Raw genomic sequence first — 23218 nt, 5'->3', positions numbered from 1 at the left:
CCTTTCAGCCAGAAGGTCAGGGGAGAAGTAAATGTTCCAACCAGATTGGAACACTCTGATCTAGGATGACTAGAAAAAACCTTGCAACAGAAGACTTCGTAAGAGGGTGTGCACATTCACTGTGAAGTAACGTCAACTTGACGGTATGACCCGGTGGGCAGCAGCAGTATAAAGAAAGTTGGAAAAGCAGCTCACACCTGAAACTGTGTAGTATTAGTTTTTAGATGTTATTATGGGAAGTATTTAACCCATGACTCTGGTTGTTTTGAGAAAAAAAAAAATCTTAAGACAGCTCTGTATAGAGTAAGAATGTAACTGCTAAGTGGGCTTTATTCACCTCAGAGAAAAAGTTCAGGGGAAGATTAATCACTTAGAAAACAGGGCTAGAGACAAGTCCCTAGAGGACAGCACCTCATCCTGCTGCCTCGCACACAGGAGCGTGCTAGGTGACATACCGGGTTCTAAAGTTCTCGGAGGGAGGGAGAGATGACTTAGTGGTTCAGGCACTTGCCTGCAAAGCTAAAGGACTCAGGTTTGATTCCCCAGGACCCACGTAAGCCAGAGATGCACAAGGTAGCACATGTGTCTGGAGTTCTTTTGCAGCGGCTGGATGCCCTAGCGAGCCCATTCTTTCTCTCCCCCCCCCCCCCGCTCCTTTTCTCTCCCTCAAATATATAAATAAAAATAAAAAATATTTAAAAATTTTTTAAAGTTCTTAAAGAGGAGTGTGCTGTTATATACTTACTGGGTTTAAAGGAGGTCTTGATCTGATGAAGTCAAGGATGATTTCATGAGCACTCTTTTTTAGCCGCGGGGGGATGTCCCCATTTACCTACAAGAAGAGAAAAAGTCGATCACGTGATTAGGATAGTGATTATTGTAATTTTCTAGAAAAACTATAATCCCAAATACTTCACACAATTGCTGAAATATAATCTTGCTATAGTAAAAACACACTGTTTTGGACAAGAGAAATTTTATTTATTTATTTACGAGCAGAGAGAGAAACTGAGTATGGATGCACCAGGGCCTCTTGCCACTGCAACAGACTCCAGATGCATGCACCACTTTGTGCTTCTGGCTTTACGTGGGTGCTGGGGAATAGAAGCCAGGCTGGCAGGCTTTCCAAGAAGTACCTTTAACCACTGAGCCATCTCCCCAACACTAAAAGCATAATTCAAATGAGTCAAACATAATTCAAGTAAATGAGTGGGTGATCAGAGCAAAAATAACTGTGAAATTAAAGAAAATCTGGCTAGCTGTGGTGGTACACACTTTCAATCTCAGCACTCAGGAAGCTGAGGTAGGAGGATCACTGGGAGTGTAAGGGCAGCCTGGTGCTACAGAGTGAGCTACAGATCTACCTGGGTTAGAGTGAGACCTTACCTTGAAAAACATAACACTAAAAAAAAAGTAATTCAAGGTTAAAGGTCATTTATCATTTTAGGAAATTATATATGAGATACATTTTTTCCAAAATAACGTTTCTAATATTAAGATGTGAATGGAGCTGGGTGTAGTGCTGCATACCTTTCTTCCCAGCACTGGGGAGGTAGAGGCAGAGGCAGAGGCAGAAGCAGAGGCAGAGGCAGAGGCAGGAGGATTGCCATGAATTCGAGCCCACCCTGAGACTACAGAGCGAATTCCAGGTTAGTCAAAGCTACAGTGAAGCCCTACCTCAAAAAATATAATAAAAAATAAAAAATAAAGATGTGAGTTGAATATGTAATACATGTGCTTATTATTATTTCATACTCTGAAAAGCCTTTTCCCACTTATTTTCACCCTCATAGAAAACCAAAACCTAGTGACATGATTTGCATCCTGTAACTAAAACTCAGGGGAGAACACCGTATTTGCATACATCCACAGAGCCGGCAGCACAAGCGCCACCGTAGAGTCCCAGCCTACCGTGGCTTCTACTTGAATGCCTCTGGGTTTAAACTACTATGTTGGACGTTTTTAAGGAAATATTTTAAAATGCCCAGAAAGGTACCAAAAAATGACTTAAATTCATATTCTGAGCCCCCTAGAAGGACAGCTCCTTTGTCACATTTGTTTTCCAGTCTTTTTTTTTTTTAATTGGGAGTAGAAGGATTGTTTTTGAGAGAGTCTCATATAGCTCCATAATGGTTTTGAACTCTATAGTGAAGTATGACCTTGAACTTCTAATCCTCCTGCTTCCACCTCCCAAATGCTGGGATTACAGGTGGGTAACACCAATCTTGTTTGAACAAAACCGAGGCTGCACTGCCACCTGACACCCAGTCTTCTCCCGGTGATGAACAGGCTAGAGCCCCGCAAGCCCACCATCTCCTTCCTAGTGCACTCTCTTCAGGCCGAGGGGTGCCCTGGGACACATCAGGAGCAGCTGCTGTGTAGCTTGTGACTGCCAATGGCTGTTTTTTTTTTTTTTTTCTTTTAATCCAAAATTTTAAATTTTTTTTTTCAAGGTAGAGTCATACTGTAGCCCAGGCTGACCTAGAATTTACTCTGTAGTTCCAGGCTGCACAGCAATCCTCCTACTTCTGCTTCCCCAAGTGCTGAGATTAAAGGCGTATGCTACCACATTCAGCCCAACATTTTAAATTCAATATAACTTATAGAAATACTTTCTAAAAAGATATAAAATATTCAGCCAGGCATGGTGGCACACTCCCAGGTTAGCATGGGTTCCAGTGAGACCTACCTTGAAAAAGCAAAGAAACAAAATACCATATATATATAAATAAATAAATATATATATATATATTTGACTACACAACAAAAATAGTTCCCAAGAAGCTAGAGACAAACTGTAAACAAAGAACAATCACACCCATAACTGCATCCTATTTCATTAATCACATTTACAATACCCCATAACAATTTTATATTCTAGATTATTTCTCCACATTTTCTAGTATTTGGCATAATGTTCAAACATACTTTATACACAGTGACCTCTTCACTTGAGCCTAAACCATTCACAAGACAAAATAAATACTTAAGAAAAATACTGAGTACTTACAGATTTGATCTATTTACTTCAGGGTGACTAAAGAGCCTATTAGGGACTACAAACACTGAAGAATCAGCAAATTGTAATTCACCAGGAAGCAGATTAACAGGTTCAGATACCACTGAATAAAGCTAAAATGATCTGCCACGTGGCAATCTGATGGCAAGGTGGTTTGTGTCTCACTGCTGTCCCAGTCCTCTATTATCAGGTCTTCTTTTGAGGAAAAGGAATGCAGCTAGCTGCAGGGCAGGTCACCTCCACTATTCTGACTCAAAAGCAGAAGCCAGCTTTCCAGGCCAGCACTTTGAGCCGGCTCACCCTGAACTGCTTCTGCATGCTGTGTCCAGTCAAGCTTCATCTTCACTCTGAGGGCCTGTCATTCCATGCTCCCTGTCAGTCAGGGCTTCTGGTGTCATGGATAAAAGGAATCTGAGCTTTATTTCATGTTGCAGTGGGCAGCAGAGCAAGGTATACTGATGGTTGGGTTTGGAGGCATAAAGCTGGCAGGTAGGCCAGGCGTGGTGGCGCACGCCTTTAATCCCAGCACTCTGGAGGCAGAGGTAGGAGGATCGCCATGAGTTTGAGGTCAGCCTGAGCTAGAGTGAGACCCTACTTCGAAAAAAAAAAAAAAAGAATAATTAACTATTTCCTTGGAAATCTGGTAAAACTGAATTAATCTACTCTTGTACTTGAATCTCATGCTCCTTTGATAGTACTTTTTTACTCTGTTGATGCGCATGGCCTGTGTACACACATGCAGAGAGAGGTCAGAAGAGAACACTGGCTGTCTTTCTCTACTGCTCCTCTACATTGTTCCCTTGAGCTGGAGTGTCTCACTGAATCTGGAGCTGCCTTTTTCGGTCAGACTGGCTGACTAGCAAGCCCCAACAACTCTCTTGTCTCTGCCCTCCAAAGGACGGCTGGTGGTGGAGGTGGTGGGGGGGGGGGGGGGGAGGGGTCGCAGGCATGTGTGGTCATGCCTGGCTTTTTTTTTTTTTCAAGGTAGGCTGATCTGGAATTTACTATGTAGTCTCAGGGTGGCCTTGAACTCTGAGTGATCCTTCTACCTCTGCCTCCAGAGCACTGGGATTAAAGGTGTGCACCACCACTCCCGGCTGCATCTGACTTTATGTGGGTACTAAGGAATTGAACCCTGGTGTCCGAGTTTGTATGCAAGCGCCTTTAACTGATGAGCCATGTCACCCTTCTACATTTCTTATTTATTTGAGAGAGAGAAAGAAACAGAGAGAGAACAGGCATTCCAGGGCCTCCAGCGGCTACAAACGAACTCCAGATACATGCACCACCTTGTGCATCTGGCTTACATGGGACCTGACAAATTGAACCAGAGTCCTTTGGCTTTGCAGGCAAGCACCTTACCTGCTAAGCCATCTCTCCAGCCCTGATTTCACCTTCTGAATGTGGATGTACCATGTCTTTGAGCCTTACTTTCAGTTCTTTTGATTACATACTCAATTGTCTTTATTTTTATTTATTTATTTCACACTCACACACACACACACACACACACACACACACACACACTCAGAAACAGGCAAAGAGAGAGAATGGGCACGTCAAGGCCTTCAGCCACTGTAAACAAACTCTAGATGCATGCGCCACCTTGTGCATCTAGCTTACGTGGGCTGTGGGGAATTGAACCTGGGTTCTTTGGCTTCACAGGAAAGCACCTTAATCACTAAGCCATCTCTCTAGCCCCCTTTTACATTTCTTTTTGTTGTTGTTTTGTTTTTTGAGGTAGGGTCTCACTCTAGCTCAGGCTGACCTGGAATTCACTATATAGTCTCAGAGTGGCCTCAACCTCAGAGCAATCCTCCTACCTCTGCCTTCCAAATGCTGGGATTAAAAGTGTGCACCACCATGTCCTGCCCCCTTTTACATTTCTTAAAAGTATGTGTGTTAGAGATCAGGGGTTATGTGTCATGTCACATGTTTTTGGTAAATCTGTTAATGTTTTATTTAACATTAGCAAATAAACATGTCTCAATTTTGACTTCTAACCCTACAAAGTGAAGGTGCCACTGAGTTATAAGAATGTGTAATGCATTTCCAATGCATTGCTAAGGTCTGGGAATCAGATGGATGGCAACAAAAACAACATTTTCTGTTTACTTTCAAATTCAGCTGATTGAAAGATTTACTTCAGGGTTGGAGAGATAGCTAAGTGGTTAAAAGCACTTGTATGCAAAGCTTGATGGCCTAGGTTCCCTAGTACATAAAGCCAGTGGAGTTCATTTGCAGTGACAAGAGACCTTAGGGTGTCCTCTCTCCTTCCTTGGTGTGTTCTTGCGCTCTCTCTCTCTCTCTCTCTCTCTCTCTCTCTCTGCTTGCAAATAAAACTATTTTAAAAAGAATTTACTTTGGAAACAGAGTTCAAGGCAGCTGTTTTAAATATTCAAAAGGAATCACGTTATGTATTAAAATTTTTGTTTGAGGCACATGTAGTGGTGCATGCCTTTAATCCCAGCACTTAGAGGCAGAGGTAGGAGAATCCCTGAGTTTGAGGCCAGTCTGGGACTACAGACTGAATTCCAGGTCAGCTTGGGCTACAGTGAGACCCTACCTCAAAAAATAAAAATAAAGGGACTGTTTCACCACAGACAATTGAAGACTCCATGAAAGTGTGATTGCTGCTACTCTGTAAACCATATCTTCACTCCTCACAGTTGACTTTTATTGTCCCTTAAACCTGAACTAATCATGACCACCTGTGCCTTGTCTCTTAAGGCATGGAAAGGACAAGGTGGGACACCTAAATGAGGTTTTATTCTTCAGGTTCCCATGTAAAGCCAGGTGCACAGGTTGGCACACACATCTGAAGTTCATTTGCAGCAGCTAGAAGCCCTGGTGTACCCATTGTCTCTCTCTCTCTCTGCTGGCAAATAAATAAACAAACAAAAAAATTAAAAAACAACCCCCAAATAAATAAATAAAAATTTAGACAGGAGTGGTGGTGCATACCTTTGATCCCAGCACTCAGAAGGCAGAAGTAGGAGGACTGCTGACAGTTTCAGGCCAGCCTGAGACTCCATGGTGAATTCCAGGTCAGCCTGGGATAGAACAAAACCCTACCTCAAAATTAAAAAGAAAAATTAAGAAGGCTGAGAATTATATGCCATCATGGTAATGAAGCTTTGCTTCGGGTTATGAAATAACATGTCTATAACTTTTCTTCCTTGAAAATAACAAGTTGTTCAAATTATTATTTATTAGTATTAGTAGCAGCAGCAATGGTTTTGTTATTATTATTTTGTTTCTTCAAGGTAGGGTCTCACTCTAGCCCAAGCTGACCTGGAACTCACTCCGTAAGTTCCAGGCACAGCAATCTTCAAATTTCTGAATCATGAGTGCTGGGATTAAAGGAGTATACCACCAAGCTGGGTTATAGTTCAAAATTTTTTTTTTCTTTTGGTTTTTCATGGTAGGAAATTGCTGTAGCCCAGGCTGACCTAGAATCACCTACCTCTGCCTCCCAAATGCTGGGATTAAAGCATGCCTGGCTAGTTCAAATTTACTATGTGAAGACAGAGGTATTTAGTGTGATGTATATGTGTATATGCACAGACTAGAGGAAGACATCAGGTGTTTCTGTATACCTTCTTAAGACAAGGTCTCTCACTGAATCTGGAGTTCACACTTTTTAAGCTAGACTGGCTGACCTGTGAGCCCCCGTGGTTCTCCTGTCTCTGATCCCTCAATGCTGGGAGTGCAGATGTGTGCAGCCATGCCTGGCTTTTTATGTGAAAATGAGACTGAACTCAGGTTGTGCAGTAAGTGTTCTTATCCACTGGGCCATCTTTGTAGCCCAGAAATATTTTTAAAATATTGAAAAGCCCATTTTCCACAAATAAGTTATAGAATAACCATGTGGGTCCATTAATAGTTTACTTTGTCTTACCATCACTTTTCTCAGGGTGTATCTTTTGCACCGAATGTCATCCATTAGCATCTCATAAGGGGTGAGCTGGTATTCAATAGGCAATGGATTGTACTGCCGCTGTTGGACTTTCTTAAGTTTTACTCCATTCCGCAAATCCCTCATCACTTGAACCCAAAATCGTGCCTGAAAAGAACCATGGATAGAGTGAAATCAGTAAGTAAATTCACTAGTTTCTTTTCAATAACTACAGTCATACATAATAAAGGAAGCGCTTGGATTACAAAACACTGAGTAAACGCAACAAAGACCACTTAAAATTACATCTTATTTGGGTACTGCAGAATGGGTAGTCAGTTGAGAATCCATGGGCTCTGACAGTGGAGAAATGTGCTATGACGCCTCGCTCTGCTGCTGTGGTAAGACACGTCTCCCCATTCTGGGTGTGGTGGTGCACGCCTTTAATCCCAGCACTCAGGAGGCAGAGATAGGAGGACTGCAGTGAGTTTGAGGCTACCCTGAGACTACATAGTGAATTCCAGGTCAGCCTGGGCTAGAGTGAGACTTTAACTTGGAAAAACAAAACAAAACAAAACAACAACAACAAAGAGACAAATCTGCCTCGTATACATTACTTTGTGACTACTCATTAAAGGGTAAATTCTCCAAACCCTGACTTGGGGTTCAGCCACATGATTTGCTTGGTCAGTGGAACAGTGGTGGGTGTGAGGACCCCATGCAAGCATGGCAGGCGCATCCTTCCTGCTTCTTTTGTCAGGAGACTATGAAACCTGGACAGGTCCTTGAGTTTTACCTAGCTCACAATTCTGCACGTTAGCTGTGGTAGCTCCACTCCCCTGGGTCTCAGTCTTATCCTGGGAATGGGTTTCATGTACTCAATGGGCCTGCCGCTGCTTGTGATTTTGAAGCCTTTAGAGTAAGAGTGGAGCTACCATAGCTGACCTGCAGAATGGTGAGTCAGGTAAGGGCTTTTGTTTTAGGCTGTTTTTTTTTTGGCTTTGTTTTTGTTTTTTACTTGACAAAGAGGGAGGAATGGGGGAGGGGGAGAGAGGGAGAGAATGGGTGTGCCAGGGCCTCCAGCCACTGCAAACGAACTCCAGATACGTGTTAGGGTCTGGTTTTTAATTTTTATTTTTGACACTTTCACACACGTATGTAATGTATTTTGGTCTTACTCCCCCTCCCCAGATTAACCTCTCTTACTCTCCTCCTTGGTTCACTAAAACCCTTCTTCTTTTCCATTAATCCTCTGTCTTCTTTTAAATTTTTAAATGTCTTTTTTAAATTTTTAAATGTTTTTTCTTACTTATTTGCAAGCAGAGAGAAAGAGAGACAGAACAAATGGACGTGCCAGGGTCTCCAGCCACTGCAAACAAACTTGGTGCATCCGGCTTTATGTAGGTACTGGGGAATCAAACCCAGGTCATTAGGCTTTGTAACCAAGAATCTTAACCACTGAGCCATCTCATTTTTTAGTTTTTAAATTTTTTCTTGGCCCACTGAATTAAGTTAGGGTTGTTGGCATGACCAGAGGTGGAAGATTATTTACTGTGGAATGGGTTACTGCCTACACTTCTGAGGAACAACTCCCTCTCTCCCAGAAACCTTATCTGGGAGGTGTTGGGTCTTATGAACCTTGCCCCCATCCATGATGAAATACTGACAGGCTTGACCTTGTTCTGGAAATCACAGCTGCAGTGAGTTCATGAGTGTAACATCCATGTTGTATCCAGAGGACAGAATTCCACGGCCTCCCTATTTTTCTGCTCTTCCATTCTTTCTGCCCTCTTTTGTGAGGGTCCCTGAGCCTTGGAAGAGGGGAGTTAGATGTCCTGTCTAGGGGAAAGCATACACAGAACACACAATAGTCACTTATTCTCAGCAATTTTTCCAGCAATGCCTCAGTATTAAGCACTGCCCACTTCTGTGAACAAGGCTGCAATGTTCTGTGGCTGTGTAACAGTGTCCCGGCATCACTATGGCTACAGCTGGCTGATACAAGCAGTTACTTGACATCAGGCATCTGCTTCACCTTTCTGAGCGCTAGTCTTCATCAATGGAGAGATGGCTCAACGGTTAAGACACATGCCTGCAGAGCCTAATGACTGGGGTTTGATTCCCTAGCACCCACATAAAGCCAAATGCACAAAGTAGTACATGCTTCTGGAGTCCGTTTTCAGGGGCTGGAAGCCCTGGTGTGCCCATTCTCTGTTTTTCCCCTCTCTTTCCTTGCAAATAAATAAATAAAAATAAAGAACTTTAAAAAATAAAGGAAATGTGAATCATAACTTGAGGAGCTCAAGAGTTGATAGACTGTGCTAGGCAAGGCAAGTCCTTTTTTACTGAGCTATATCCTTTGACTTTATTTTGAGGCAAAAGGGTGCTATACACTGTAATCCCACCTCGTGAAAGGCCAAGGCAGGAGGATCAAGTTTGAGGGCAGAATAGCTACGTAGTGACGCCCTATCTAAAAAGACCAAAAAGTAGAGACTCATCTTTGGAAGGAAGCACAATCTGTAATATATTTCTTACAAGTCCTATAGGAAATTGAGTCCTGCTATGCACGGGTTTCTTGAGGCCACTACATGAGTGGATACTTCAAACAGAAACTTTTTTGTTAAGTCTCCAGGGAAGATTGCCTGAAATCTCATGAATATTGAAATGAGGCGGCTGGGAAACAGTACTTGGTCTACTCAGGTCACAGGCTCATGTTTTGTTAACTGCTTGAAGAACCAGGAGGATAAACTCTTGAATGTAGCATTTGCTGTCCTGCTGGCTGTTTCCATGGCAACAATGGCATACCAGCCTCAGCCTGAGTGTTTTGTAGATTGCTGTTAACCGAAACAACTTGCCGCCAGGCACTAAGCAGCTCCTTATTTGGGGGCTGAGATCCAAAACTACCTTCTTTTGTAGAAGCTAATTTAGTTTACTCATTGACAACTTCCATGCATGCATAGACTGTATTTTGAGCATACAACACCCGTTATCTTCTTGAGGTGGTTTCAATGTAAAACGTCCTCTGTGGCCTCATGTGCTTGAACTTGATCCTAGTTTGGCTCTGTTCTGACCGGCTGTGGAACCTTTAGGAGGTGGAGCCTGGCTGCAGGAAGTACGTCATTGAGGGTGGGCTTTGGAGTGTTACAGCCCAACCATGCTTGGTGTTCACGCTCTACTTCCTCTCTGCAAATGGGAGGCTGCCACGCCAGCTTCCTGCTCCTGCCGCGCTCTCCCCACCATGACGGGTTTCCCTTCAAACTGTAAATCAAAATAAGCCCTTTCCTTCCTTAAGCTGTTTCTCGCCATGTGTTTACCCCAACAATGGAAATGTAATGATAGACTTTTGTTGTCCCCTCCCACTCCTGTTGAACCCCACTATCTGAACTAGTCCACTTTTACTGTGAGGTTTTGTGTGTGACTCACAAAATTAGGGTTGCTTGAATGAACATGGGCAAGATGATATTTACTGTTAGCATGGGGAACTTACTAGTGGCTACAACAATGAAGAAAATGCCTCCCACTACACTAGTAACCATTAACAGCCAATAAAACTCAGGGAGGGATGGCAGGCTGATGAGCTACTCCACCATCCATGACAGAATATTGATGGGCCCAATCTTACTACACAGGTCATTGCAGGTGTTGCGAGGTCATGAAACACTATGGTCATGTTAGATCCAGAACAGTGTTCCACAGCACTCCTCCCCGTCTTCTGGCTCTCATAGTCTTTCTGCCCCTCTTCCACAATGTTCTCTGAGTCTTTGCAGGGTTGATAGAGATGAGCAGTGAGCACTCAACAGTGACTTATTTCAGCATGTTGATGAACTTTGAGTCTTCCCATTAGTTGTCAATCAGTGGAAAAGGAGCTTCTCTGACCAAGGCTTAGAGGAGCACTAACTTGTGGGCATAAACATAGAGATAGCAATTTGATGGGTACAATATATCCATTTAGCCAAAAAATCGTAAAGCTTCCCTTGTAAGGCCTATGACCTCCCTAGCCATAGGCTTTTGATTAAGTTTTTAGCACCAGGCATGAATTCTCTTCCATGGAGGGGTTTTCAAACCCAATCAGAAAGCAGATGGCTACCACAATAACAGTGATTTTCCTATTGCACCAGTGGGTACATTTTGCCTAGCTGATCACTGGTGTAACATGCAGGGTCCACTGCTGGGTAAGACTTGATGACTCTTCTCCCTGAGCAGCCTGCACAGAACCTTCTGGCAGTATGAAAACTAGACAGTGAGTGGTGTCTCCAGCCATAGGGTCTTATCATCTAGTTCTCATGGACAACAAAGAGTAGTGGCAACAACCTGCTCCAGGGTCCAGGGCCCTCCTGACAAACAACTCACTGGGAATTATTTCAGCCATGGCACTGGGATGTGTTTCCTTGAAATGGAGTCTCTCACTGAACTTAGAACAGACATTTTCAATCAGACTAAGTGACCAATGAGCCCCAGCAATTCTCTCACCTCCACTGTCTACAGACGGTTAGTAAGAATGCGTGGACACACAGCCATGTATGTGGATGCTGGGAAGTAAAACTCAGGGTAAATCTGGCCCTCTCAGTCTTGCATAGCAAGCCCTCTTATCTGCTCATTTCCCTAGCTCCAAACTCTTTTTTAAATTATATTTTTTAAATTTAATTTTTAAAGTTTTTTTGTTTATTTTTATTTATTTATTTGAGAGTGACAGACAGAGAGAAAGAGGCAAAGAAAGAATAGGCATGCCAGGGCCCTCAACCACTGCAACTGAACTCCAGATGCATGTGCCACCTTATGCATCTGGCTTACGTGGGTCCTGGGGAATTGAGCCTCGAACGGGGGTCCTTAGGCTTCACAGGCAAGCACCTAGCCATTAAGCCATCTCTCCAGCCCTTAAATTATATTTTTAGTTAGCTAATAAAAAGTTACCATTGAAAAATCGTTATTAATTCCTGCCATTCTTGTTGATTTTGTTGTGTTTGGTGTTTATCTATTCTTCTCTTGCATAAGTATTCAAGCATGGTTTATTCTTTCCTGTGGCTTCATGGATGCATTTTTGTTGTGTTTGTGTTTATCTATTCCTCTCTTGCTTAAGTATTCAAGCATGGTTTATTCTTTCCTGTGGTGTCATGGATGTATTTGTTTTTCTCTTCAGTCTGACGGATTACTTCAAGTATTTTCTCTAGAGTTGTCTTAGTAGTCATGAACTTCTTTAGCCTGTTTTTATCAAGGAAAGGTCATTTTCCTCATGACAGATAGCTCTGCTGGGTATAGTAGTTTGGGTTGCTACTTGTTGTCTTTCAGAACTTGAAATAAATACATTGTTCTAAGCTCTCCTAGCTTTCATGTTTTACTGAGGAATCTGTTTTGTTCTGACAGGTCTCTGTTTAATAAGTAATGGTCCTTCTTTCTCTTGTTGCTTTCAATATACTTCCTTTGTTCAGTATGTTTAGTAATTTAATTATAATAATGATGAAGGTGGGTTCTTTACTGGTGTTGTCTGTAGCGCATCCTGTGCCTGAGAAGCCGAAGGACTCATGTTCAACTCTCCAGGTCCCACATAAGCCAGATGCACCATGACACAAGCACCCAAAGTTGTACATGCACACAAGGGGAGTTCCTTTGCAGTGGCTAGAGGCCCTGGAGTGTCCTACTCACTCACTCTCTCTCTCCAATAGAAAAAAAGGCCAGTCTATTGGGCTTGCCAAAAAAAAAAAAAAAAAAAAAACCAAAAAAAAAACCTACTATGGCTCAGTGTAGTGGCGCATACCTTTAATCCCAGCACTCAGGAGGCAGAGGTAAGAGGGTCACTGTGAGTTTGAGGACACCCTGAGACTACATAGGGCATTCCAGGTCAGTATGAGCTAGAGAGAAACCTTACCTCAAAGAAACAATAAAATAGCCAAGCATAGTGGCGCATGCCTTTAACCCCAGCACTCAGGAGGCAGAGGCAGGAGGATCATTGAGAGTTCAAGGCCACCCTAAGACTACATAGTGAATTCCAGGTCAGCCTGAGCTACAGTGAAACCCTACCTTGAAAACATAAAAACAAAACAAAACAAAAAAGTCAGGTGTGGTGGCTCACACCTTTAATTCCAGTATTCAGGAGGCAGAGATAGAAAGGTCAGTGTGTGTTCCAGGCCATCCTGAGACTACATAGTGAATTCCAGGTCAGCTTGGGCTACAGCAAGACCCTCAGCCCCCCACCATGAAAAAGGGTGGGAGAGATGGATCAGTGGTTAAGGCACTGCAAAGCCTAACAACCTGGGTTTGATTCCCTAGTACTCACATAAAGCCAGATGCACAAAGTGGCCCATGCATCTGGAGTAACTCTGCAGCAGTCAGAGACCCTGGAGTGCCCATTCTTTCTGTGTCTCTCTGGTTAAAAAGAAAATATTTTTGAAATAACAACTACTATGCCTTTAGACTAAAATACTTCTCTGCTCATAATTCTTAGATTTGCCACAATTTCTTGAAAGTGCTGTTTGTTTGTTTATATCTGGATGTATGCTGTGTGTGTAAGAACAGCATGTGTTCTTACCCCCTGAACTATCTGCCCAGCCCCTTGTACCTTCTTCATAGTTTTATACTTAGTTGGAATAGACCTCAGACTCTGTCCTCTCCATGATCCATTCTATTGCTGATGCTTTCTTTTCTTTCTTTTCTTGGCCTTACTGTGTTTTTCAAGCAAACACTTTAACCACTGAGCCATTTCCCTAGCCTAGACTATGTTTTTCACTTCCAGTATTTCAGGCTTCTTTTCCTTCAATATTTCTTCTCTTTACTGAATTTCTCTTTCATATCTTTTGTCAACCTCCTTATTTCATTCAGTCGATTTTCTGTGTCCTCTTGGGATACCTCAAGAGTTTGTTTTCTTCTTTGGTTCCTTTGATTTCTCTGAACATACTTACAATCATTCTTTTGAATCCTCCGACATTTCATCTAATACCTCTCATTGGAGTTCATTACTGTGGGTTTCGTAACAAGCAGAGAAGCTATGCTGTCTTGGTTGTTCAGGTTTCTCAGGTCACTGGGTTGGTATTTATGCATCTGGGGTTTTTTTGTTACTTGGATTTTCTTTTTGTTTTACTAGCTGTAATCTTAGGTATGTAGTTCAGAAATTATATCTTCAGCCTAAGATCTCAAGGTGTCTGTTGTGGCCTCTGTCCTACTCCCAGAGTTAAATATTAATAGCAGAAGTGACCAACAGCTGGTGGAAATCCCCAGTGTAAATGTCATAGTAGTAAATTAATAACAATGGTTCCTTTAATTCCAATAAATGTTGGTGTATAAAGGAGCAAGGATGGTATGAAGTACAGTAGGATTTTGGTTACTTAGAAATGAGAGGGAAGTAGAGTGGTTTAGGACAGGGATTAGTGTTAATTCTGAAAAAGATCCAGGTGGTAAAAGAATCTGGAGAGAGGCAGCCTCTTGCTCTCAAATAAATAAATAAAATATTTATTTTATTTTTTTAAAAAGAGTCTCTGGCAGGTGAGGTTATGAGCCCTAGGAGAGTCATGCCTGCTGTTGTCTGGCTAAATGCATATATTATGCTCACCAAATTACCTTGTAAGCACTTTCCTTAATGTTCATAGCCATATATTAATGTTACACTCAATTATTTTTGTTTGTTTTTTGAGGAAGGGTCTCACTGTAGCCAAGGCTGACCTGGAATTCACTATGTAGTCTCAGGGTGGCCTCAAATTCATGGCAACCCACCTACCTCTACCTCCCAATTGTTAGGATTAAATGCATGAGCTACCATGCCCAGCTTCTACTCTCATTTTTGATTAGAGAAACTTCTCTTTTCAGATGGTGGTGACCACTAGGATGACTCAAAAGGCATCATAGTGCTGAGAAGGGACAGTGGAATGTTCAACACTGAAACATCTCTATTACACCTTCCAAGGTTCAGGGTCTATTGCAGAAGAGGTGGGGGAAAGAATGTAAGAGCCAAAAGGAAGGGTAGGACTGCTTACAATGCAATCTTCCAGACACAAAATGGCCTGGGTATCTATGACCTCACAGTGCCTGACACTACCTACACAAGACCCTCATAATTGGAGGAAAAGATGATGACATCAAAATAAAAGAGAGACTGATTGAGAAAGGGAGGGGTAGATGGAGGGTGGATTTGTGAAGGGGAAAGTGGGGGAAGAAAGGGAATTATCATGGTTTATTGTCTATAATTATGGAAATTGTCAAAAAAAAGTTAAAAGGCTGGGTGTAGTGGCACATGCCTTTAATCACAGCACTTGGGAGGCAGAGGTAGGAGGACTGCCATGAGTTCGAGGCTACCCTGAGTCTACATAGTGAATTCCAGGTCAGCCTGAGCTAGAGTGAGACCCTACCTCAAAGAAAAGTTTAAAAAAAAAAAACATCTAGGAGATACAGATTTTAGGGCTATTAAGGCTATGGAAAGAAGCATTTATGCAGTATTGAGAGGAGGATATGAGGAGGAGGGAATGTGAATAGGCTACAATGAGTGCTTGGGAAGAGTAGCAGAAGAAATCCAATGATAGAGTGGGTGAAGAAACATAGAGAACAATCCTAAAATCTAACTTAGCAATACATAAACACAAACAATACCATTATGAAATATATATGTAGGCAGGCATGGTGGCTCATGCCTTTAACCCCAGTACTTGGGAGACAGAGGTAGGAGGATCACTGTGAGTTTGAGGCCAGCTTGAGACTACCGAGTGAGTTTCAGGTCAGCCTGGGCTAGAGTTAAGCACTGCCTTTAAAAAACTTAAAAAAAAAAAAAAAAAACTTAAAAAAAAAATATGGGCTGACAGATGCACAAGGGGGCACATGCGCCTGGAGTTCCTTTGCAGTGGCTGGAGGCCCTAGTGCGCTCATTCTCTCTCTCTGCTTCTTTCTCTCTCTGTTGCTCTCAAATAAATAAATAAAACAAAACAAAACAAAAAATAAAGGAAAAGAAAGAAAAAAAATATATGGGCTGAAATGAGCCAACCAGTGCAATAGTGGCACATCTGTCATGGTGGAAACCAACTTCCCTGTAATTGGACTGCAGGCCCACTCCATGGGAGGGAATACATACCTGGTACTGAAAACCTAAAAAAAGGGTAGTTACGAGCCCTAGGGGTGTAACATCTGCTGCTGTCTGGCTAACTGTATATAGTAAGCTCATCAAACTGCCCAGTAAGCACTTCTCTTAATGTTCACACCTATTTATTAATGTTACTCTCACTTTGGTTGAGAACCTTCTCTTTTCAGACGGCAGTGACCTTGGGATAACTCAGAAGGCACCATGGTGCTGGGAAGAAGTGACAGGAGTGCTCAGCACTGCAATATCTCTATCATATCTTCCAAGGCTCAGGGTCCATTGTGGAAGAGGTGGCAGAAAGAATGTAAGAGCCAAAGGAAGGGTAGGATTCTAGACACAAAATGGCCTGGATATCCATGACATCACAGTGCCTGACACTACCTACACAAGACCATCACAAGAGGAGGAAAAGATCATGACATCAAAATAAAAGAGAGACTGATTGAGAGGGGGAGGAGATATGATAGAGAGTAGAGTTTCAAAGGGGAAAGTGGGGGGGGGCGTGAGAGAGGGCATTCCCATGGGATATTGTTTATAATCATGGCAGTTGTATAGATAGATAGGCAGGCTAGAGAGATTGCTTAGTGGTTAAGGCGCTTGCCTGCAAAACCTAAGGACCCAGGTTCAATTCCCCAGGACCCATGTAAGCCAGATGCAAAAGTGGCACATGCGTCTGGAGTTCATTAGGACTGGGCTCTCTAGCTGAGCACTTGCAGTGTTTCTACACCATTCCAGAAGGATCTGAGAAGAAGGACATCTGTGGAGGCTAAAGGGGCCATACTTAGTGGCTTGTATTTAGTCTAGTCAAAAATAGAAGAGCCAGGCTAACCAGATTTTTAAATTAATTAATTTATTTTTATCTATGAGAGAGAGAGAAAGGGTACACCAGGACATCTAGCCACTGCAAAAAAACTCCAGACACATGTGCCACCTGTGCATCTGGCTTATGTGGGTCCTGGGGAATTGAAACAAGTTCCTTTGGCTTTGCAGGCAAACACCTTAATCTCTAAGCCATCTCTCCAGCCCTCAAATAGAATTTTTAACGCAGTCGTTTTTCTCTGTATTATTGTTTGGCAAAACTCTTACAAATTATTTTTTATAAATTAATGTCACATTATATAAAATAGCACATAGCTATCTAGGAAAATCCTGAAATGTCTAGAGTCTACCACTAGAGATATTCTTTTTTTGTATTTTTTAAATGTTTTTATGTTTTTTTGATGTAGGGTCTCACTCTAGCCCAGGCTGACCTGAAATTCACTATGTAGTCTCAGGGTAGCCTTTAACTCATGGTGATCTTCTTACCTCTGCTTCCAAGTGCTGGGATTAAAGGTGTGCTCTACCACACCCAGCACATAGGATTTTTTTTTTTTGTAGCTCACTTCTATATTTCCAGCACTCAGGAGGCTAACTGCCTTAAAGTCTAGGCCAGACCAGGCTACATACTGAATTCAAAGCCAATGTACCAATTAATACTACCATCCTTAATAGTATTTAAAAACAGTACACTATTTAAAAAGCTGATCAGAAGACATATCTAGTTTCTTACCCAGTCGGCGTTCTTCAATTCATCCAGGTCTGTACTAGATTCATCACTCTTTTCCATTTCCTGAATCTTCTTAAGATTCTACCAGGTAAAATAAAAAGAAAACATTCATAAAAATTTTACTAAGCTACTCTCTCAAATTAAAGCTAACAGAATCACTGAAAGACAGAATATAGAATGAATTCCTCTACATTCTAGTTAATTAAAATTGATGCAGTCTAACAGAGAAAGGGTTGGTGGGCTCACTGGAATTCCTTTGAGGCTTTGTAGTTGAGCTTTCAGTCACAGCATTCAACTCAGCTTCTCATCTCTGGTCATGGGACTCCCTCAACCCCATGTATCTCCTCCTCTTCTTCCTGCCCTTTTCCCCCCCCTGCCGTCCTGAAAATATGACTTCTGAAGCCATCTGCCCTGGTCCTTCTCCTCTCCATGGCCTTGCCTACAGACAGCAGGCTTGACTGAAATCATCACTTCCTCACCTCAACTTCTCCCTGACTAAGTCCCTACTACCTCTTTGCACTGTTATCATAATAAGTTTACACATCATCTAGGCTCCAATGACTCAGAATTCCACATGCAAAAGTGAACACAAGTTTTGTTGCCTTTTAATGCTAGGTATGTATTTATCAAATAATTAAACTTAAAAATTTCAACTGAGAAAGCAGCAGCAAGCACCAGAGACCAGCGAAAGGGAGATCACAGTACCCAGCACTGGTGAACAGAGCAGCAATCCCGTGACCCAGCCAGCCTACTTAAACCCACAGTGCACCAAAGAGGGACCCAAGCAAGAACACAGCATAACTGAGACCAAAATCATCCCAAAAGGTAACTAGGATTATACCAGGTCAGTACCCACCTAATAAACCTGGTATATAGGCCTGAACCAGAAGTGCCAATTGCAACTTCCATATCAGTATAAATTATATGTTAAATCTGATGGATGGTCAGATTTGCCATTCTTAAATAAGCTATATTTTGGCCTTGTTATTTGTTGTTTCTTGATTTATAGTGGCTTTGTTTCCTCTTCTGTTAAACATTAGAGAAGGGTCTCACTTGGTCACAAGCTGACTTGGAACACTCAACAGACCAGATATCTTAACCTCCTTGTTGTCAGGATTAAGGGTGTGGGTGGGGCACCACACACCCTAAGGGACAGTTAGAGGATCTGGTTGTCATAATATCTACTCTTGCACAAATACTCTGGACTGTTTTTCATTGAAAGTGTATATTGTTTAGTTAAATTTTAGAATCTGCCTGTATTTTGTTCCACTCAGCCTACTTGAATACTCTCCTAGCAGGCAAACCCAACACCTAGGGTCACTTTTGTAGATACTCTGAGAGTCTTGAGAGCCACACCTAACACCATAAGCTCCTACCGTGAAGACATATAACATCAGATTGACTGATACATCTAATAATACCCAGCTAACTAGAAAATCTCACCAGTAGAATGGATAAAAGAGAGGACAGAATATCTAAGCTAGAAGACCAGGTGGCAAATCTAATACAGTCCAACAAAGAGAAAGATAAACTAATAGGAAAGTATGAATTGGAATTTCAAGATATTCAGAACACTATGAAAAGATCAAACATAAGAATTCAGGGTATAGTAGAAGACGAATTTCACTCCAAAGGCATAGTAGGCATCTTCAACAAAATCACAGAAGAAAACTTTGCCCAAATTGGGAAAGAGGTACCAATGCAGATACAGGAATCCTTTAGAACACCAGCCAGACAAAACATGGAAAGAACCTCTCCTCGCCATATTATAATCAAACTACCAAACACTCAAAAATATTGAAAGCAGTTGCAGAGAAAAATCAAGGCAAGCCCACCAGGATCATAACAGATTACTCAACACAAACTTTCAAAGCCAGAAGGGCTTGGAGTGATATATTCCAAGTTCTGAAAGATAACAACTGTCAACCAAGGTTACTTTATCTTGCAAAGCTTTCCATTCAAATAGATGAAGAAATAAGGACATTCCACAACAAAGGCAGGCTAAAGGAATGTTTGCAGACAAAACCAGCTCAACAGAAAATACATTAAAGAATCCTTCATGCTGAAGAGAAAGAAAAGCACACATATAAGGAACCTGGAAAAAAAACAAACAATATTCAAATACCAGTTAACACAAGAGAGCAAAGGTAAAACCGGAAGAACTAAAAAAAAAAAAAAATGGCAAAAGTAAACACACACCTTTCAATAATATCTTTTAATATCAATGGCCTCAATGCCCCAACCAAAAGACATAGGTTTGCAGACTGGGTTAAAAAGCAGGATCCTTCAATTTGTTGCCTCCAAGAAACCCACCTTTCTACAAAGGATAGACATTATCTTAGGGTGAAAGGTTGGAAAATAGTGTTTCAAGCAAATGGGCCTAGGAAATGAGCAGGGGTTGCTATCCTAATATCTGACAGGACAGACTTCAAACCAACATTAGTCAAGAAAGATAAGGGAGGTCACTTTATATTGATTAAGGGCACACTCCAACAGGAGGACATTATAATCCTAAACATATATGCACCTAATATGGGGGCTCTCAAATTCATCAAACAAATGCTATTAGAACTAAGATCACAGATAACACCAAATACAGTGGTCGTGGGTGACTTCAACAACCCACTCTCATCAACTGACAGGTCATCCAGGGAAAGAATAAACAGAGAGGCATCTGGACTAAATGAGGTCATAGAAGGAATGGACCTAACCGATATATACAGGACATTTCATCCAAAGGTTGCAGAATATACATTCTTTTCAGCAGCACATGGAACATCCTCTAAAATAGACCATATATTAGGACACAAATAAATATTAACAAATACAGGAAAATTGAAATAATTCCTTGCATTCTATCTGACCACAATAGAATCAAATTACAAATCAAAAGCAAGAAAAGCTACAGAGCATACACAAAAGCATGGAAACTAAACAACACACTACTAAATGATGAATGGGTCAATGAAGAAATCAAGAAGGAAATCAAAAAATTCATAGAGTCAAATGATAATGCAAATACCACAAACCAAAACCTTTGGAACACAATGAAGGTACTCATAAGAGGGAAATTTATAGCTTTAAGTGCCTATATTAAGAAACTAGAAAGGTTGCAAGTAAATGCCCTAATGTTTCACCTTAAACCCTTGGAAAAAGAAGAACAAGGCAAACCAAAAATCAGTAGATGGGAAGAAATAATAAAGATTACGGCATAAATTAATGAAAAAGAAACAATACAAAGAATCAATGAAACAAAGAGTTTGTTCTTTGAAAGAATAAACAAAATTAACAAACCCTTAGAAAATCTGACCAAAAGAAAGAGATAAGAGACACAAATAAATAAAATTAGAGATGAAAAAGGCAAAATCACAACAGATACCAGAAAAATTCAAAAAATCGTAAGGACATACTATTAAAACATATACTCCACTAAGTATGAAAATCTGAAAGAAATGGATGATTACCTTGATTTATATGACCTACCTAAATTAAATCAAGATGAGATTAATCACTTAAATAGACCTATAACAAGCATGGAGATCAAAACAGTTATCAATAATCTCCCAACTAAAAAAAGTCCAGGCCCAGATGGATTCACTGCTGAATTTTACCAGACCTTCAGGGAAGAACTTACACCATTGCTTCTTAAGTTTCTTCATAAAATAGAAAAAGAAGGAATCATACCAAACTCCTTCTATGAAGCCAGCATCACCCTGATACCAAAACCAGGCAAAGATAGAACAAAAAGAGAAAATTACAGACCAATCTCCCTCGTGAACATAGATGCAAAAAGTCTCAACAAAATATTGGCAAACAGAATACAAAAATATATCAGAAAGACCATTCACCCTGACCAAGTAGGCTTTATCCTAGAGATACAGGGATGGTTCAACATATGCAAATCGATAAATATAATACATTATATAAGTGGACTGAAGGACAAAAATCACATGATCATCTCATTAGATGCACAAAAAACATTTAACAAAATCCAACATCCCTTCATGATAAAAGTCCTAGAGACTGGGAGTAGAAGGAACATATCTCAATATAATAAAGGCTATTTATGACAAGCCTACAGAAAAACTGGAAGCTTTTCCACTATATCAGGAACAAGACAAAGGTGTCCACTGTCCCCACTTTCATTTAATATAGTACTGGAAGTCTTAGCCATAGCAATAAGGTAAGAGACACACATAAAAGGGATACAAATTGGAAAGGAAGAGATCAAGTTATAATTCTTTGCAGATGACATGATTCTATATATAAATGATTCTAAAGACTCTACCAGCAAACTGTTAGAGCTGATAAACACCTACAGCCATGTAGCAGGATATAAAATTCACTGGAGAAAAGGTTGCCTCTTTAGCAAATGGTGCTGGGAAAACTGGACATGTATCTGTAGAAGGATGAAAATAGATTCTTCTCTCTCTCCATGTACAAGAATTAAGTCCAAATGGATTAAAGACCTTAACATCAGACCTGAAACTCTGAAACTGCTAGAGGAAAAAGTAGGGGAAACCCTTCAACATATTGGTCTTGGCAAAGCCTTTCTGAATATAAGCCCAATTGCTCAGGCAATAAAACCACAGATTAACCACTGGGAAATCATGAAATTACAAAGATTTTGTACAGCAAAGGACATTGTGAATAAAGCAAAGAGGCAACCTACAGAATGGGAAAAAAATCCTTGGCAGCTATACATCTGATAGAGGATTAATATCTAGGATATACAAAGAACTCAAAAAAATTAAATAATAAGAGATCAAACAAGCCAATTAAAAATGGGCTATGGAACTAAATAGAGTTCTCAGAAGAAGAAATAAGGATGGCATATAAGCATCTAAAAAAATGTTCCACAACCCTAGTCATCAGGGAAATGCAGATTAAAACTACATTGAGATTCCATCTCACTCCTGTCAGATTGGCTACCATCATGAGAACAAATGACCATAAATGCTGGCAAGGATGTGGAAAAAGAGGAACCCTTCTACACTGCTGGTGGGAATACAATCTGATCCAGCCATTGTGGAAATCAGTGTGGAAGTTCCTAAGACAGCTAAAAATAGATCTACCATATGACCCAGCTATAGCACTCCTAGACATGTATCCTAAGGACTCATCTCATTACCTTAGAAATAGTTGCTCAACCATGTTTATTGCTGCTCAATTCACAATAGCTGGAAAATGGAACCAGCTTAGATGTCCCTCAACTGATGAGTGGATAATGAAGATATGGCACATTTATACAGGAGTTCTATCAGTGGTAAAGAAAAATGAAGTTTTGAAATTTTCAGGAAAATGGATGGATCTGGAAAGGATTATACTAAGTGAGGTAACCCAGGCCCAGAAAGCCAAGTGTCACATGTTCTCTCTCATATGTGGATCCTAGCTACAGATGATTGGACTTCTGTGTGAGTAGGAAGAAAACTCAGTAGCAGAGGCCAGTAAACTACAAAAGAAATATAAAGGGAAGAGAAAGGAAGGGAGAGGGGGTACTTAATAGGATGGTATTTGTGTGTGTGTGTGTGTGTGTGTGTGTGTGTGTGTGTGTGTATACACACATGTAGAAGAATAGGTTAACGGGGGTGAAAAGGCCCAAAGTGAGGTCAGGGGAAGAGATTGAGTAAAGGAAAAGTGGAGGGAGGGCTAATCTAAATATAAGAGGATATAAATAAATCATATGGACATACTTTTTTGGAC

The 23218-nt window shown here is 41.1% G+C and overlaps 1 protein-coding gene across 5 annotated transcripts in view; it reads right to left on the bottom strand.

Moving 5' to 3' along the window:
- Positions 1-23218, bottom strand: part of Spire1 (spire type actin nucleation factor 1) — a 218781-nt gene that overhangs the window by 39664 nt on the left and 155899 nt on the right. For all 5 annotated transcript variants that reach the window (XM_045143068.1, XM_045143067.1, XM_045143070.1 and 2 more), the window contains 3 exons: positions 17519-17596; positions 6921-7085; positions 746-832 (listed from right to left, as the gene is read on the bottom strand). In XM_045143068.1, the coding sequence (XP_044999003.1) occupies positions 746-832; positions 6921-7085; positions 17519-17596 (330 nt within the window). The remainder of the gene's footprint in view (positions 1-745; positions 833-6920; positions 7086-17518; positions 17597-23218) is intronic.

This window comes from Jaculus jaculus, chromosome 2, assembly GCF_020740685.1.
Source record: "Jaculus jaculus isolate mJacJac1 chromosome 2, mJacJac1.mat.Y.cur, whole genome shotgun sequence".
Lineage (NCBI taxonomy): Eukaryota > Metazoa > Chordata > Mammalia > Rodentia > Dipodidae > Jaculus > Jaculus jaculus.
This window is presented reverse-complemented; position numbering and strand designations above follow the sequence as displayed.